The sequence below is a fragment of the Orcinus orca genome, chromosome 10 (assembly GCF_937001465.1).
Source record: "Orcinus orca chromosome 10, mOrcOrc1.1, whole genome shotgun sequence".
Taxonomy (NCBI): Eukaryota; Metazoa; Chordata; class Mammalia; order Artiodactyla; family Delphinidae; genus Orcinus; species Orcinus orca.
In genome coordinates, this window is record NC_064568.1 from 77,628,714 (window position 1) to 77,646,809 (window position 18,096).

The 18,096-nt window shown below is 36.0% G+C and overlaps 1 protein-coding gene across 3 annotated transcripts in view; it reads left to right on the plus strand.

Annotated features, from left to right (window-relative positions):
* The window catches only part of CD2AP (CD2 associated protein), a 106,156-nt gene that overhangs the window by 55,947 nt on the left and 32,113 nt on the right, over positions 1-18,096 (plus strand). For all 3 annotated transcript variants that reach the window (XM_033423861.2, XM_033423864.2, XM_033423863.2), the window contains 3 exons: positions 14,137-14,324; positions 16,445-16,523; positions 16,920-17,014. In XM_033423861.2, the coding sequence (XP_033279752.1) occupies positions 14,137-14,324; positions 16,445-16,523; positions 16,920-17,014 (362 nt within the window). The remainder of the gene's footprint in view (positions 1-14,136; positions 14,325-16,444; positions 16,524-16,919; positions 17,015-18,096) is intronic.

An 18,096-nucleotide genomic window follows, 5' to 3' on the forward strand; every position in this document is an offset into this window, starting at 1 on the left:
ACAAATTTAAATTTGGATGTAGTTCATTACTTTCATAATTATAAAACTTTGGGCATTCCTTGCAGCATTCAGCCTTCTTTGAATTTTAGTAACCTTGCAGAATCATATCTGTTAAAAATGTACTTCCTTGCTTGCTTAACCCCTTTCCAATAGCAGTGCATTCTAAATGTGGAGCTTTGTGATTATGGGGTGGGAAGTCAGTGGTTGAAGTACACTGTAATTCCTTTTTTTTTTTAACTCTAATTTTTAGGCAGAAAGTTTTTGCATATTGATGTAAATGCCAGGAAGTGAGTACTTTATAAGGTCTTAAGAACTTTAGTGATAAAGGCATAGAGTCCTTTAAGTTTTAATGTAAGAGTTTGATATCTTATGCATTATGACTTAGAGAATTCATGTCCACTATTCCTGTGTCCTAACAAAATATAACATCTTCTATGTATAACTGGTGTTTTGATAGTCTTTTTTAGTCAGTAAAATGGTGTATGTTTCTGGTAACTGTTATAAGAATTACCAACTGTACATAATAAATTTTTTAATTTGTTTTTTGCTTATAGTATTAGAATGCCATATCCACTGCATTTGTTTATTTTACATAGTTTCTTCTTACACTCCTTTACATTTAGTAGAGCTCTTCTCTTCTTTTAATAAATAAACTGAAGTATATAGGATGATGTTCATGGTTTGACCAGTTAAATTCTAGCTATTACTGCTAAGAAGGTAATTCTGACTCTAGGCAGTAGGTTGACAGTATTACCTGAGCCTTAGGGTAATTTATTTTTATGCCCTCAGTTTTCATTGAAGAACGGTGGTATAAAAGCTATAAAAAAAAGCCCCTATTATATTTAGGAATGTGGTAAACTTATAATCTATTCTGTTACTCAGTGGTTTCTATATAAAATCTCAAGATTAGTATCTTTTTAGTAGTCAATTTCAGGAAAAGCTTTGCTTCTCTAGGGAAGTGTGATGTTTCTGTTTTTATAATGAAATGACTGCCCTTTAATTTTGTTAAATATTCTTAGCCTTTCTTGTTTAGAGTGTCTTTTTGTCACCTTTCAGATTCCACTTATTTCCTAAGTAGGACTTGCTTTCAGTTTTCTTTCTTTTTAATAAAGCCAGTGACTATATCTACTGGTATTTTATCCCTTGTTAAGTCTTCTCCCCACATTAAGCCTATAAAAATCTCCATTTTTGGACTTCCGTGGTGGTGCAGTGGTTAAGAATCCGCCTGCCAATGCGTGGGACACGGGTTCAAGCCCTGGTCCGGGAAGATCCCACATGCCATGGAGCAACAAAGCCAGTGCGCCACAACTACTGAGCCCACGTGCCACAACTACTAAAGCCTGTGCGCCAGAGCCTGTGCTCCGCAACAAAGAGAAGCCACCACAATTAGAAGTCCGCACACCACATCAAAGAGTAGCCCCCGCTTACCGCAAACAGAGAAACCTGCTCACAGCAACGAAGACCCAACGTGGCCAAAAATAAATAAATAAATTTATTTAAAAAAAAAATTTCCAGTTTGATGTCTAAACAGGCATCTTGAACTAAGATGGTCAAAACTGATCTTCTTCTGTACAGTCTTCTTCATCTGAGCTAATGGCAACTCCATCCTTCTTTTACTTAGACCAAAGAATTGGATTCACCTTTTACTCTTTGTAATACCACACTCTATACTTGATTCAGTAACAGACTGTGTCACCTACTAAATAAATGTACAGAATCTGTTTTCTTTTACCACCTCAACAGCTGCTACCCTGGTGTAAGTTACCTTTTCCTGTATAATTGCAATAGTCTGTTATTTGCCATTACCTCCCTACTGAATGTTAAAGTGCTTACCTTCCAGTAGCTGTCCATTTTACTTAGAGTAAAAGCCAAAGTCTTCTTAAATTGGCTATAGAACCCTCCAAGACCTGGCACCACCAAATGTCTCCCCCCCGCCTCTCTGACTTTATCTCCTACTTAACCATCCCCTTTGTTCTCATTAGTCTTCTTACTGTTTTTAAAGATGTCAGGAACATTTCTGTCTCACAGCCTTTGTACTTGCTGTATACATTTGCCCTGAATGTTCTTTGAGATATCCTTAATGGCTTTCAGTTTGATTTCAGGATTCTCCTCAGAAATCACCTTTTCAGTGAGGCCTTTCCTAATAGCTCTGTATAAAACAGCAAAAAGCTTCTATCTTCCATTCTTTAATTCCCTTATCTTCTTTGATACATTTGTTATTATTTCTTATTTATTTTCTTATTGTCTGTCTACCCCCATAGTAGAATATAGATTTTGTTTTGTTCACTGCTGCATACCTAGTTTCTAAAACAGTGTCGCAGTGTTGCTCAGTGGATGAATGAATGCATAGTGGTTTGAGGTGTACAGAGAACTTTTCAAATACTTTGTCATGTTAAATCCTCATAATTTTTGAAGTTAGCGTCACCTCCACTTTAAAGGTGAAGAAATTATAACTCAGATTATTTAACCACCAAGTGGTAAAATCACAACTGGAATTCTCTTCTTCGGATCTTTTTACTTTACTATTTTATTTAACATATGGGGGTGAGGCTGTTAGGTAATTCTCACTGTTTTAGCTCATGTGTTTGCATGTCAGTCATGCCTATAGAACTGTCTTTTCATGTACTTTCACCCCTGTGAGAAATATGAGCAGTAATATGTGGGTTCGATGGCATTTCCCATGGACTCAGTGCATTCCCAGATCTGAAATTTAAAAGTTGAAGTGAAATTCTAAATATAAATACTATTATTTAGTTAGTTCAACATTCGTATGTTTGTTCATTCAGTATATTGAGTGCTTATTGTTGAGCATATTGTGCATGTTTATGGGAATACAATGATGAGCAACATAGTCATGATTATTCCCCATATTTGAAGCTTTTGGTCCATGGAGAAAGAAAAGAATATTAGACAAGTGATTATAATTCAGCATGAGAAATATTTGTGGCAGGAAGATTCAGGGTGCTATAGATGTGTAAAGAGCTAACTCAGACTGAGAAGGATATAAGGGAATGCGCCCCATAGGAAGTTAAAGATTGAGATCTCAGAATGGGTACGAGATCCCTAGGAAGGTTTGTGGCAGAGGGTAAAGAATGAGCAGAGCAGTTTCAAGATCCTGAAAGAGATTCAATTCAGAGGGATTATAGAGTGTATAGTTGGATGTGGTAAGTTTTGAGGCTAGAGAAATTGTTGGGTCAGGCTTAAGAAGGCATTACAGGACTGGTAGTCAAGTCACAGAGAAGCCTTAGAGGGGAGAGAAATGATCAGATTACTTTATTTATATAAATTTATTTTATTTATTTTTTGGCTGCTTTGGGTCTTTGTTGCTGCGCATGGGCTTTTCTCTAGTTGTGGCGAGCGGGGGCTACTCTTCGTTGCAGTGGGCGGGCTTCTCATTGCGGTGGCTTCTTTTTTTGTGGAGCATGGGCTCTAGACATGTGGGCTCAGTAGTTGTGACTCGTGGGCTCTGGAGCGCAGACTCAGTAGTTGTGGCGCACAGGCTTAGTTGCTCTGCAGCATGTGGCATCTTCCCGGACCAGGGCTCAAACCCATGTCCCCTGCACTGGCAGGCGGATTCTCAACCACTATGCCACCAGGGAAACCCCAGATTACCTTTTAGATAGAGTGGTTTGGTTGCAGTGTCAAGAGTGGATTGGAGGAGAATAAGATTGGGGTAGCGAGACCAGTTGAGAATGTTTTGATAATTTAGATAGAAATAGTATTAACCTAAACTAGAGAAGTGATCATGTGAATGGAGAAACACGGGTAGCATTCCTGTGCTAAATAGGCGGTATAAAGAACTGCACCTTGTGATGATGGGATGATGGGGAATAACTGAGAAAGAAGAGTCGAGGCTACCAGATCTTTGGTCAGTAAGCTGGGTAGATGATGTCATTTGCAGAGAAGGGATAATTTTTGGGAGAAGATGATGAATTCACTTTTGGAGATGTTGACTTTGAGTCCTGTGGGGGTGTCAGGGCATCCAAGTGAAGATATCTGGTAGTCAGTTGTATGTGTGTGTCTGAAACCTTGAAAAGAAATTTGGGGTGGATGTCCAAAATTGAGGCTTGAAAGTATGTTAGGTGATACAAGAAACCATGGAGTTGGATGAGATTACCTAGGGAGGATGTCTAGGGTGAAAAAGGAATACAGCCTAAGATAGAATCCTGCGTAGCAACATTTATGGTCTAGGCCAAGACAGAGTAACTGAAAAGAAGACCAAGAAGGCACAGAGAGAGAGCCAGGAGGCAACCTGTGAGTGAGTGGTCATCATGGGAAGGAGTGTTTCAGGGAGGACATGGACAGTAGTGTCAGATGCTGCTGCAAGGTTAAATAAGATAAGTAAGGTAAGAAATAAAATGTAATCCTGATTTAGGGTTGAAGAAATCATTAATGACCTGGACAAAAGCAGTGAAGAGAGGTGATTGGTAAGTGTAAAGCAGTGTAGCAACGTATACTCCAGAATGTTTTCCTTCTTTTCTTAAGAAGGAAAAGTCTTGATCATTTTCAAATGCTAATGGCAGAGGACAAGTAGAGGGGGAGAAGCTGAAGATGCAAATTCAGAAGAATGGGACTTATCAGCAGAACAGGATTTACTCAGGAGGTGGGAGGAAATGAGATTTACATTATAGGTATCATGATTAGTTTCAGTTTATTGGAGGTACTTCAGAGTTAGTGCCCAGAAGCTGAGGGCGAGATAATCTGACTTTTAATTTCTTCTATAAGAAAGGAGAGAAGCGAAGAATGAGGTGCAGAGTGAAGAGGTCAGAATTTTGAGAAGACTAAAAAAGTCCCAACAGGGATTGTTAAATGTTTTGAGCCATGTATACCTCTGGGCTTTACCGGGCTACTAGAGGGATACATTGCACAAAATGTTTAAGAAACTCTGGTAGATTGTTCTTTAGGAGTTCTCGTGTCTTATGTTCATTCTCTTCGGAGGAGTCAATCTGAGGTTTCATTTCATTATTCAGGCTCTGAAAAGGAAGATGATGCTTATTGCTAGTGGGGCACAGGATCCTTGTAGAATGGTGATGGACCCTGGGTGTGCTAAAGGTGGTGGATAGAAATTTGGTGATCTGCAGCCTAGTCTCCAGGAGTTAAGATGGTGCACAATTTACTTTGGTGTCTAATCTCACATTAGCTTTCACCTTGCACTCCTTCTCCTGGTGAGCAGCTTTGTAAGGAAGAATGTTCTGGGGCTTCAGTGCTTTTACTGGTAATATGTTATATGAGTCTTTACAAGTTGTTGTTAGAGCCAGATGCTCTTTCTAAATGATTCTTTTTAGGAACTAAGGAATACAGATTTTAAGTCCATAACACACAAACACAACACTTTCTTAGGAAATGCAGGAGTATCATAAAAATCTTTGAATGATGGTGAAAGATATTCTTCTCTGGAGTAAAAAGAGGGGGAATTTATGCCAGCAACTAAAGTAGATTCCAAGTTCTTCTACTTGGTTTACATGTTTTACCTTAATGTAAGACCCATTCACTTTAATAGTGAACTTGGATTGCTTCCATTAAGTGCTTTGTATTTTCATCAGGTTTCTTACTTTATATTATTTTTCTTTAGCACTCAGTGCAGTTCACATAATGATTCTTGTTTGTTTGTTTTTTCAAAAAGTAGTTGTATTTTGGGGCTCTTGGTGGTTTTAAGTCATTTTATGTGGAGGTGCAAGTCATCAAGTAGTTTTTGCTGTAGAGATTTCATGAGAAAGGGAGGAAGGGAGAGTTTTAGGTTTAATAGGAAGATTTGCTGTTACGTTTTATGACTGACAGTGCCATACATAAGATGCAAATATAATTTTTTTTAAAGCTTAGCAATGCAAGGACAATCTCTGATGGATAAAACATGGGCATAAAAATATTAGAAATACCTTATAGGGTAAGATTTCTGTTTTGTCTGATTATGAGACCTTCTGTTTACCCTTTCTCTCCATTCTTTTGTTCTTTTCTCCTCCTTTGTCCCTGCCTTCTCCCCCGACCCTCTGCTTTCTTCCTTCTAGTGTCTATGTTGCCCTTTTATTTTTTGCTCCTTCTATGTGATCATGCTCTTTCCTACTTGAATAGTTTTCAATAATACATCTTTAAACTTGTTAAAAGTAATAGGCCCTGAGCCAGGCACTGTTTTAAGTGCTTTACAGGAATCAACTGATTTAATTCTGAAAGCAATCCTATGAAGTATCCCATTTTGCAGGTGAAGAAACTGGGCATATACAGTGGAAGAGGTGAGCTATGGATCGAGAAGGTTTAACTGTAGAGTTCAAAAGCAATTAGCCTATCCATTAGTACTAGATAATTGAAATATCTATGTATTTATTTTAATGATACATGCTTTAGTGACTGTAGTAAAGTTTAGAATCACTAAATCTAAAAGAAACTGTTTATTTTATGGCTATAATCAAATACTCAAACTGATAATTGCACCTTAGAATCATCTGCTGATTCATAATTGAATTGATTATCAAAAATCTTCACACAGGAGGTGTAGTCAAGATGGCATACTAGGAGGACGCGGAATTCGTGTCTCCTCACAACTAGGGCACCTACCAGGCACCCGTGGTAGACCACAGACACCTAAGGGTATGGGAGGAAACCCCAGTGACTGGTGATCTCTCCTTTTGGCTTGTTCTCCCCTCCCCACCCCCTTTTTTTCTTTTTTCTGCTGTGGTTTTATTTTACCTTGTTGCAGTTGTTTCAGTTATAGTTTTATTTTTCCTAATATACTTTTTACCTTTCTATTTTATTGTTTTTTATTCTTTGATATCGTACTGCTCCTTTTTTTCTTTCTTCCTTTTTTTTTTTTTTCTTAACGACACAACGAAGCGTGCAGGATCTTGGTTCCCAGGCCAGAGGTCGGGCCCAAGCTCCTGTGGTGGGAGCTACGAGTCCAAACCACTGGACTAACAGAGAACCTTAGATCCCAGGGAATACCAATTAGAGTGAGGTCTCCCAGAAGTCCTCATCTCAGCACCAAGACCCAGCTCTATCTTACTGCCTGCAAACTCCAGTGCTGGACGTCTCAGGCCAAACAACCAGTAAGACAGGAATATAGCACCACCCATCAAAAAAAAAAAAAAAAAAGAAAGAAACAACAAAAAAAATATGTTACAGACAAAGGAGCAACATAAAAATCTTCAAGACCAAATAAATGAAGACAAAATAGGCAACCTACCTGAAAAAGAATTCAGAGTAATGAGAGTAAAGGTGATCTAAAATCTCAGAAAGAGAATGGAGAAAATACAAGAAACATTTAACGAGGATCTAGAAGAACTAAAGAGCAAACAGTGGTGAACAACACAATTACTGAAATTAAAAATACTCTAGAAGTAATCAATAGCAGAATAATTGAAGCAGAAGAAAGGATAAGTGAGCTGGAAGATAAAATGGTAGAAATAACAGCCAGGGAGCAGAATAAATAAAAAAAGAATGAAAAGAATTGAGGATAGTTTCAGAGACCTCTGGGAAAACATTAAATGCACCAACATTTGAATTTTAGGGGTCCCAGAAGAATAAGAGAAAAAAAACGGTCTCAGAAAATATTTGAAGGGATTATAGTCGAAAACTTCCCTAACGTGGGAAGGGAAATAGTCAAGTCCAGGAAGCACAGAGAGTACCATACAGGATAAACCCAAAGAGAAACATGCTGAGACACATAGTAATCAAACTATCAAAAATTAAATACAAAGAAAAAATATTAAAAGCAGCAAGGGAAAAGCAACAAATAGCATACAAGGGAATCCCCATAAGGTTAACAGCTGATCTTTCAGCAGAAACTCTGCAAGCCAGAAGGGAGTGGCAGGACATATTTAAAATGATGAAAGGGAAAAACCTACAACCAAGATTACTCTACCCAGCAAAGATCTTGTTCAGATTCAATGGAGAAATGTACAGATAAGCAAAAGTTAAGAGAATTCAGTACCACCAAACCAGCTTTACAACAAACGGTAAAGGAACTTCTCTAGGCAGGAAACACAAGAGAAGGAAAAGACCTACAAAAACAAACCCAGGGCTTCCCTGGTGGTGCAGTGCTTGAGAGTCCGCCTGCCGATGCAGGGGACGTGGGTTCGTGACCCAGTCCAGGAGGATCCCACATGCCGCGGAGTGGCTAGGCCCGTGAGCCATGGCCGCTGAGCCTGCGTGTCCGGAGCCTGTGCTCTGCAGCGGGAGAGGCCACAGTGGTGAGAGGCCCACGTACCGCAGAAAAAAAAAAACCCAAAACAATTAAGAAAATGGTCATAGGAACATATATATTGATAATTACCTTAAATATATACAAAAACAAGACCCATACAACTGCTGTCTACAAGAGACCCACTTCAGACCTAGGGACGCATAAAGACTGAAAGTGAGAGGATGGAAAAAGATATTCCATGCAAATGGAAATCAAAAGAAAGCTGGAGTAGCAATTCTCATATCAGACAAAATAGACTTTAAAGTAAAGAATATTACAAGAGACAAAGAAGGACACTACATAATGATCAAGGGGTCAATCCAAGAAGAAGATATAACAATTGTAAATACTGATGCACCCAAATAGGAGCACCTCAATACATAAGGCAAATGCTAACAGCCATAAAAGGGAAAATCGACAGTAACACAATCATAGTAGGGGACTTTAACACCCCACTTTCACCAATGGACAGATCAGCCAAAATGAAAATAAATAAGGAAACACAAGCTTTAAAAGACACATTAAACAAATGGGCTTAATTGATATTTATACGACATTCCATCCAAAAACAACAGAATACACTTTCTTCTCAAGTGCTCATGGAACATTGTCCAGGATAGATCATATCATGGGTCACAAATCAAGCCTTGGTAAATTTAAGAAAATTGAAATCGTATCAAGTATCCTTTCCGACCACAATGCTATGAGACTACATACCAATTATGGGAAAAAAATCTGTAAAAAATACAAACACATGGAGGCTAAACAATACACTACTAAATAACCAAGAGATCACTGAAGAAATCAAAAAATACCTAGAAACAAATGACAGTGAAAACACGATGACCCAAAACCTGTGGGATGCAGCAAAAGCAGTTCTATGAGGGAAGTTTACAGCAGTACAATCCTACCTCAAGAAACAAGGAACATCTCAAATAAATAACCTAACCTTACACCTAAAGCAATTAGAGAAAGAAGAACCAAAAATCCCCAAAGTTGAGGAAGGAAAGAAATCATAAAGATCAGATCAGAAATAAATAAAAAAGAAATGAAGGAAACAGTAGCACAGATCAATAAAACTAAAAGCTAGTTCTTTGAGAAGATAAACAAAATTGATAAACCATTAGCCAGATTCACCAAGAAAAAAAGCGAGAAGAGTCAAATCACTAGAATTAGAAATGAAAAAGGAGAAGTAACAACTGACACTGCAGAAATACAAAGGATAATGAGAGATTACTACAAGCAATTATATGCTAATAAAATGGACAACCTGGAAGAAATGGACAGAATCAGGAAGAAATAGAAAATATAAACAGACCAATCACAAGCACTGAAATTGAAACTGTGATTAAAAATCTTCCAACAAACAAAAACTCAGGACAAGATGGCTTCACAGGCGAATTCTATCAAACATTTAGAGAAGAGCTAACACCTATCCTTCTCAAACTCTTCCAAAATATAGTAGAGGGAGGAACACTCCCAAACTCTACGAGGCCACCATCACCCTGATACCAAAACCAGACAAAGATGTCACAAAAAAAGAAGACTACAGGTCTATCTCTGATGAACATAGGTGCAAAAATCCTCAACAAAATACTAGCAAACAGAATCCAACAGCACATTAAAAGGATCATACACCATGATCAAGTGGGGTTTATCCCAGGAATGCAAGGATTCTTCAGTATAGGCAAATCAATCAATGTGATACACCATATAAACAAATTGAAGGAGAAAAATCATATGATAATCTAATAGATTCAGTAAAAGCTTTTGACAGAATTCAATACCCATTTATGATAAAAACTCTCCAGAAAGTAGGCATAGAGGGAACCTACCTCAACATAATAAAGGCCATATATGACAGACCCACAGCCAGCATCGTTCTCAATGGTGAAAAACTGAAAAAACTGAAACCATTTCCTCTAAGATCAGGAAGAAAACAAGGTTGCCCACTCTCATCACTGTTATTGAAGATAGTTTTGGAAGTTTTAGCCACAGCAATCAGAGAAGAAAAAGAAATGGAATCCAAATCGGAAAAGAAGAAATAAAACTGTCACTGTTTGCAGATGACGTGATACTATACATAGAGAATCCTGACGATGCCACCAGAAAACTACTAGAGTAGCAGGATACAAAATTAATGCACAGAAATCTCTTGCATTCCTATACACTAATGATGAAAAATCTTAAAGTGAAATTAAGGAAACACTCCCATTTACCATTGCAACAAAAAGAATAAAATACCTAGGAATAAACCTACCTAAGGAGACAAAAGACCTGTATAAGACACTGATGAAAGAAATTGAAGATGATACAAACAGATGGAGAAACATACCATGTTCTTGGATTGGAAGAATCAACATTGTAAAAATGACTATACCAACCAAAGCAATCTACAGATTCAGTGCAATCCCTATCAAACTACCAATGGCATTTTTCACAGAACTAGAACAAAAAATTTCACAATTTGTATGGAAACACAAAAGACACCTAATAGCCAAAACAATCTTGAGAAAGAAAAACAGAACTGGAGGAATCAGGCTCCTGGACTTCAGACTATACTACAAAGCTACAGTAATCAAGGCACAGAAACAGAAATATAGATCAGTGGAACAGGATAGAAAGCCCAGGGATAACCCCATGCACATATGGTCACCTTATTTTTGTTAAAGGAGGCAAGAATATACAATGGAGAAAAGGCAGCCTCTTCAGTAAGTGGTGCTAGGAAAACTGGACAGCTACATGTAAAAGAACAAAATTACAATACTCCCTAACACCATACACAAAAATAAACTCAAAATGGATTAAAGACCTAAATATAAGGCCAGGCACTGTAAAATTCTTAGAGGAAAGCATAGGCAGAACACTCTGACATAAATCACAGCAAGGTCCTTTTTGACCCACCTCCTAGAGAAATGGAAATAAAAACAAAAATAAGCAAATGGGACCTAATGAAACTTAAAAGCTTTTGCACAGCAAAGGGCACCATAAAAAGACAAAAAAAAAAACCCTCAGAATGGGAGAAAATATTTGCAAACAAAGCAACTGACAAAGGATTAATCTCCAAAATATACAAGCAGGTCATGCAGCTCAATATCAAAAAAAACAAACAATACAACGCAAAAATGGGCAGAAGACCTAAATAGACATTTCTCTAAAAAAGATATACAGATTGCCAATAAACACATGGAAAGATGCTCAACATCACTAATCATTAGAGAAATGCAAATCAAAACTACAATGAGTTATCATCTCACAGTGGTCAGAATGGCCATCATGAAAAAGCCTACAAACAATAAATGTTGGAGAGGGTGTGGAGAAAAGGGAACCCTCTTGCACTGTTGGTGGGAATGTAAATTGATAAAGCCACTATGGAGAACAGTATGGAGGTTCCTTAAAAAACTAAAAATAGAACTACCGTATGACCCCGCAATCCCACTACTGGGCATATACGCTGAGAAAACCATAATTCAAAAAGAGTCATGTACCACAATGTTCTTTGCAGCACTATTTACAGTAGCCAGCACATGGAAGCAGCCTAAGTGTCTATCAACAGATGAATGGATAAAGAAGTTGTGGTACATATATACAATGGAATATTACTCAGCCATAAAAAGAAACGAAATTTAGTTATTTGTAGGGAGGTGGATGGACCTAGAGTCTTTCATATAGTTAAGTAAGTTCAGAAAGAGAAAAACAAATACCATATGCTAACATATATACGGAATCTAAAAAAAAAAAAGATTCTGATGAATGTAGGGGCAGGATAGGAATAAAGACACAGACGTAGAGAATGAACTTGAGGACATGGGGAGGGGGAAGGGTAAGCTGGAATGAAGTGAGAGACTAGCACTGACACATATACACTACCAAATGTAAAATAGATAGCTAGTGGGAAGAGCTGCATGTCATAGGGAGATCAGCTTGGTGCTTTGCGACCACCTAGAGGAATGGGATAAGGAGGATTTGAGGGAGGGGATATGGGGATATATGTATACGTATAGCTGATTCACTTTGTTATACAGCAGAAACTAACACAACACTGTAAAGCAATTATACTCCAATAAAGATGTTAAAAAGAGGAAAAAAATCTTCACACAAAGAAAATTCCCTATGTGGTTTTCACTCCTGAATTCTGTCAAGCATTTAATCTTCCACAAATTCTTTCAGATTTCTTAAGTCTGTATGACTTTAGGAATTATAACACTTTATGTCATGAAGATAAACACAGAAATCCTCAACAAAATATTAGCACATCAAATCTAGCAAAATATATAAATGTTAATACATTATGACTAATGCGGTTTATTCTATGCATTCAAAAGTTGATATAATCTAACATATTAAAAAGTTTAAAGGAGAAAAACCATATGGTCATCTCAGTAGATGCAGAAAGATTTTTACGTATTCAACACTTACGATAAAAACTCTTCATAATAGCAACAGAAGGGAACTTTCTAAATTGGATAAAGTTCATCTATGAAGAACCAGCTGATGTTCTTAATGGTAGGTAAATAGTGATATACCTGTCTGATGGAATACCTATTAGTGATAAAAAGGAATGAAGTGTTGATGCATGGAACACATATTATACTTAGCAAAAGTAGGAGACACAAAAGACTTATGTGCTGTATGTTTAATTTATATGAAACTTTTAAAAAGGACATATCTATACTGACGGAATGAAGATCTGAAGTTTCTTGAGACTTGAGGGTAGTAAGAATTGACTGGGATCGTGTGTAAGTGTCCTTTTCAGGGTGACAGGGATATTCTGTATCTGGATTATTGTGGTTACATGGTGCATACATTTGTCAAAAATTATTGTAATATCCATTTAAAAATGGGTTCATTTTATTGTATGTAAACTTTCTTTGAGTAAAATTTATTTAAAAATATATCACCAAAAATATATGTGGCTTGGGCTAACGTTGCAAGTGGTTAGGGTAGATCACTGTACTTGTTAGCATTGCATTTCTTAAGTTCATAAAAGTAGTTTCTGTTAACTTATTCTCAGATAGTTTCAAATGTGTGATTAGAGGCTTTTGTTGTCTGAGTCATTATGTTAAAATATTTAGGACTGGTTTTGGGGTCATCTGGAATTCAGTTCAAATGTTGGCTTTGTTACTACTTGTATGGCCTTGGGAAAGTTCTGAATAACTGCCCATTTTACTTGTTTTGAAAATGAGGAATAATAGTGCTTAATGTTAAGCCTGTAGGTGATTATGTAAATTAGGTATAATTCATGTATAGTGCTCAGCAAATAGCTGGCACAGATTAAGCTCTGAGTAAATGGTAACTACCATTTTTAATATTTCCTCTGTTGTTCTTAACCATTAAACTTCAACAGACTGCTTAATTAAATGAACTGAAATCATGTATTTTTCCCTACCCCTCAGCCCTCATTCTGAAATGTTTCTGGGATCTTCTTGGATGATTACTCTAGAACTTTTTTCTTAGATTATTAATTACTTCATCCCTGAGTTAAAATGACAGGCCTTGAACTGTGGACTTTTTAAAACAAAAACTTGCTAATATTACCAGTTTTTATATTCAGAAAATCACCCTAATTTTGATCAGTTTGGGTCATGTAACTTTTTTAAATGATTAACTTTATCTCTTTAATGTTTCTGTCTTACATTACTTCATGTTTGTGCAAGAGCTGTAAATTTTGATATGCTCTTCTTAAGGACCTGGTATACTATGCTTTCCTGGATTTCTGATTAGCATTTTACTAACTAGGAATACCTAAAATTGTTTTAAACAGCATTAAAAAAAATCAGTATAAAGTGCATCTTATTCTTTGGGATATTTTAATACTCAGTCATTTTATTATTTTTATACCATTTTATACCATATTATACCATTTTTTATTAGGAGGTATAGAATATAAATACTGTGGAAGGGGAATGTCAAGGTTTTTGTGATTTTAGGTGTCATTCTTTAAAAACAAATTATCCTTTCAGAAACTGTTTTGACTGGGTCTACCTCACCTTTACCTTCTCCGGGAAATGGGAACGAAACTGCACCTGGATCAGTTACCCAGCCAAAGAAAATCCGAGGAGTTGGATTTGGAGATATATTTAAAGAAGGCTCTGTGAAACTTAGGACAAGAACATCCAGTAGTGAAACAGAAGAGAAAAAACCAGAGAAGGTAGTAATGATGAGCTTTCCTTAGATTAACCCCATTCATTCTCTCATTAAGCTTTTCTTAAAATGTAAAAGTTAGTTTGCAACTCTGTTACCTTTTCTTTTTTGAGATTGCCAATAATAGATTATGAATGAGAAGGCTGTGAGAAACTGTTTTCAAGTTTAAGTGACTTACTTTAATGTTTATGTTTGATTCTTATAAAATTGGATTTTGGGGGGTAAATTTTACACAAACTTTTCTTAGTGGAAACTTTAGAATTTTTAGTTATAGTGTAAAAATAGAAAAGGCAAGTTTTTGTTTTCCTTTTAAAGCTAAAATTATATGTTTTTCTTTCAATTTGAAGTAGGCTTAAAATGGGCCATTTTAAAGTGAATTCTCAGTGAGATATTAAGTTAATTAGGCACCGCTTAACTTTACTCTGGATTGTCAGCAATGGTGAAATCTAATCGCTAGCCCTAGATGTATGGAGAACTTTATTTTTTATTAGCATTTCACTGGCGTTGTGAAGTAAATCAAAGTGAATGTACCATACTAATAAGAGATTTTAAAATAAACTGTTAAGTTTCTGTTTTGTGGGGGAAATAGCTACAATCTTTAGAATATAGTCTTCCTGGTGTTAACACCTTGGAGATTAGATTGAGTACTTCACATAGGTGGCTTGTCCCTTAACTTTTAAAGCATTGTTTCCCTTGTAGTGCTCATTTGTATGTCTTATTTAACTCGTAAGATTTTAAAATATTTTAGTATTTACTTGCCCTTTTTAGTTACATTTCACTTAGAAGACTGTTTTGGTTGGTGAAATATATTCTGATGTTTTCTCCTAAAATGGTTAGTTTCAACATTTTTTTTTTCCTTTCCCAGCTTGTTACATATTTTCTCATGTAATAATAATTTGGGTTCAGGAAAGAGAACTTGTACTTTCTGTCCTGCCCTCTCCTAGCTCTGTGACTGTCTGGCATTAAGATTATTAATTAATTCTTGGTTTTAAAGGTAGAGATTAGAGTTCTTGTTGTTGGAATAGTGCTGTATAGTCATGTAATAGCTAGGAATGTCTAGAAGCAATGTCTGCATTATGAGGGACATTAAGCTAGATGATCTGGGGTCGCTTTCTAACTCTGAAGCTTATGATTATATTGAATAACTTTATTTGATTAATGATCACACCAGTAATCTTTCATTTGCCATTTTTAATGTCCACTAAAGAGTTGTTGTTAATGAGAGTAGTCTCAGGGTTACCGTATAGGATGGCCTTGGAAGGCTTTCTTTGATCACTGATGTAGGAATTGATAAAGTAGGGAGCACATTTGCTATGTTTGTAGGACCAGATTGGAAGATATGATGGTTAAAATTAGGAGAAATTAAAGTGAGCATCTTAAAAGATAACTAGAACACAGAATGATAGGTAAATTAGCAGTATGTTCAGATTTTTAACTAATGAAATCCAGGGTCAAATGTAGTGTTACTTCTAAGGACAGAACTCAAGGAAACACTAGTACAAGATGAAGGACTTCCTGTAGTCAATTACAATGGAAAATTGCCTACTAGACTATATATTGTTACAAAGGGTTGTAACATTACCTAAATGTTTTCATTCTGATAGCAGCAGTAAGTATAAAGACTTTATTTTATACTCTGTCTCATTGTAAGGAAGTTTAATGCAGTTGTTTTAAGAGTCCACCTTCTGGAGTCAGACTTCTAGTCTAGTCAGACTTCTGCCTCCTAACCCATGAAAGGAGTGGATGATAGTGCCTACTTTATGCAGATTGTTCTAAGGATTAAGTTACAATGTATGTAAAGTGCTTATTAGCTCAGAGATTGGTATGTGGTAAATTTTCAAATGCTATTTTTATTTATTTTAGAGGTTCTAAAATAAATCACAGTATTATGGGTATCAGAGTATGTTTATTATCCTTAAGATAGGGAGTTTTAAAAACTAGACGTTCTGGGCTATCATTTAAGTAGCTTTTCAGATATTTATCTTTTTCATGGCAGTTTTCAGTCACATTACTAACCTGGCTATAAGTACCATTAGGGAGAGCTAGATAACTGTTAATGGAAATTTTGTTTAACATTATTAGCTTTGTTCTAACTTAAAATAATTGACACCATCCTTTCTATTCTAGCCCTTAATCACACAGTCACTAGGATCCAAAACTCAGAGTGTGGAGGTAACAAAAACAGACACTGAAAGTAAAATTAAAGGTAAGTGTTTGAATGAAATTTTCATATTAAGAATGAAGCATGCTCAAATATATTATTAGATTTGTTGAAGACGTTTGTTACATTGTACTACTTCATCGGAGTGTTAAATCCTCCTAGATGTAAGCACCATGAGGTCAAGGATTTTTGTATGCTTTGTACACTGATGTATCTGATACAGTTAGAACTGTGCCTAGAACATAGTAGGCATGTAGTAACTATTTGAATGAATGATTAATGAAATTGTTACTTAATTCAACATATAGTATTGGCCAAAATTATTGAAATCATCTCTATAAGCTTCTAGTGTACATTTCTTTAGACAAAATAGAGGCTTAATAAGTATTTGCTGAAAGAACCAATTTATAGAAGCTTCATTATTTTCATTTTTCATTTTAGCTAAAGAATATTGTAGAACGTTGTTTGCCTATGCGGGTACTAATGAAGATGAACTTACTTTTAAAGAAGGGGAGATAATACAGTTGATAAGTAAGGTAAGACTTTTCTCAGTTTTCAGTGAATCACTTAATTTATTCATAGAAATATTTTTCAGTAGTCTCGCATTCCCACTAGAATGTAAGCTCTAGAAAGGCTGTGACTTTGTCTTGTTTATTTCTGTGACCTGAGAACCTGGCACGTAGTAAGTGATCAGAAAGGTTTTTTAAGCAAACGTTTATTGTCTGTCTTTGTTATAATTGATGTATTGGAAATTATTTTTACCATCAAGTTGTGTTTTTTCTCTAACCACACCACCCCCCGCCCCCGCCAGGGTTCTGTTCTCATTTCCTGTTTTACCTCATTGCATTTTTTTGCCCATCTAATGTTCATTGTAGTGTTTGTAATATAAAAAGAAAAAGAAGAAAAATAGGGAAACAACTTAAATGTCCATCAATATATAAATGGTTATGAAATGTCATACTATGGAAAATGATGCAGCTATTTCAAAGAATGAGGTAGTTTTATAACTTGGAATAAATTAAGGAAAAAGAAAACCCTACAGTATTGGGGTGTGGGCAGAGTCCTGTAATAACTGTAATAGAGAAATATTAAAGTATTTGTTTTTGCTATATCCCTTTAAAGTAATTTTTGAAATTTCTCCCATTGTTTTAAATTGACTTAACAGATTGTTTAGTGTATGTAATTAAAAGAAGTTTTTTCATTGAAGTATAATTGGCCTACCACACTATGTTAGTTCCAAGTGTACAACATAGTGGTTTGATATTTCTATACATCTGTTATTTCTAGTTACCATCTGTCACCAGACAAAGTTATTGCAATATTATTGACTATGCTCCCAATGTTGTACATTTCATCCCTGTGACTCATTTATTTTGTAACTGGAAATTTGTACCTCTTAAGCTCCTTCACCTCTTTTACTCATCCCTCCCAACCTCTTCTCCTCTGCCAACCACCGGTATGTTTTCTGTATCTGTGAGCCTATTTCTGTTTTATTATGTTTGTTCATTCCTTTTGTTTTATAGATTCCACCATATAAGTGAGATGGTATTTGTCTTTCTGTCTTATTTCACTTAGCATAATACCCTTGAGGTCCATGCATGTTGTCACAAATGGCAAC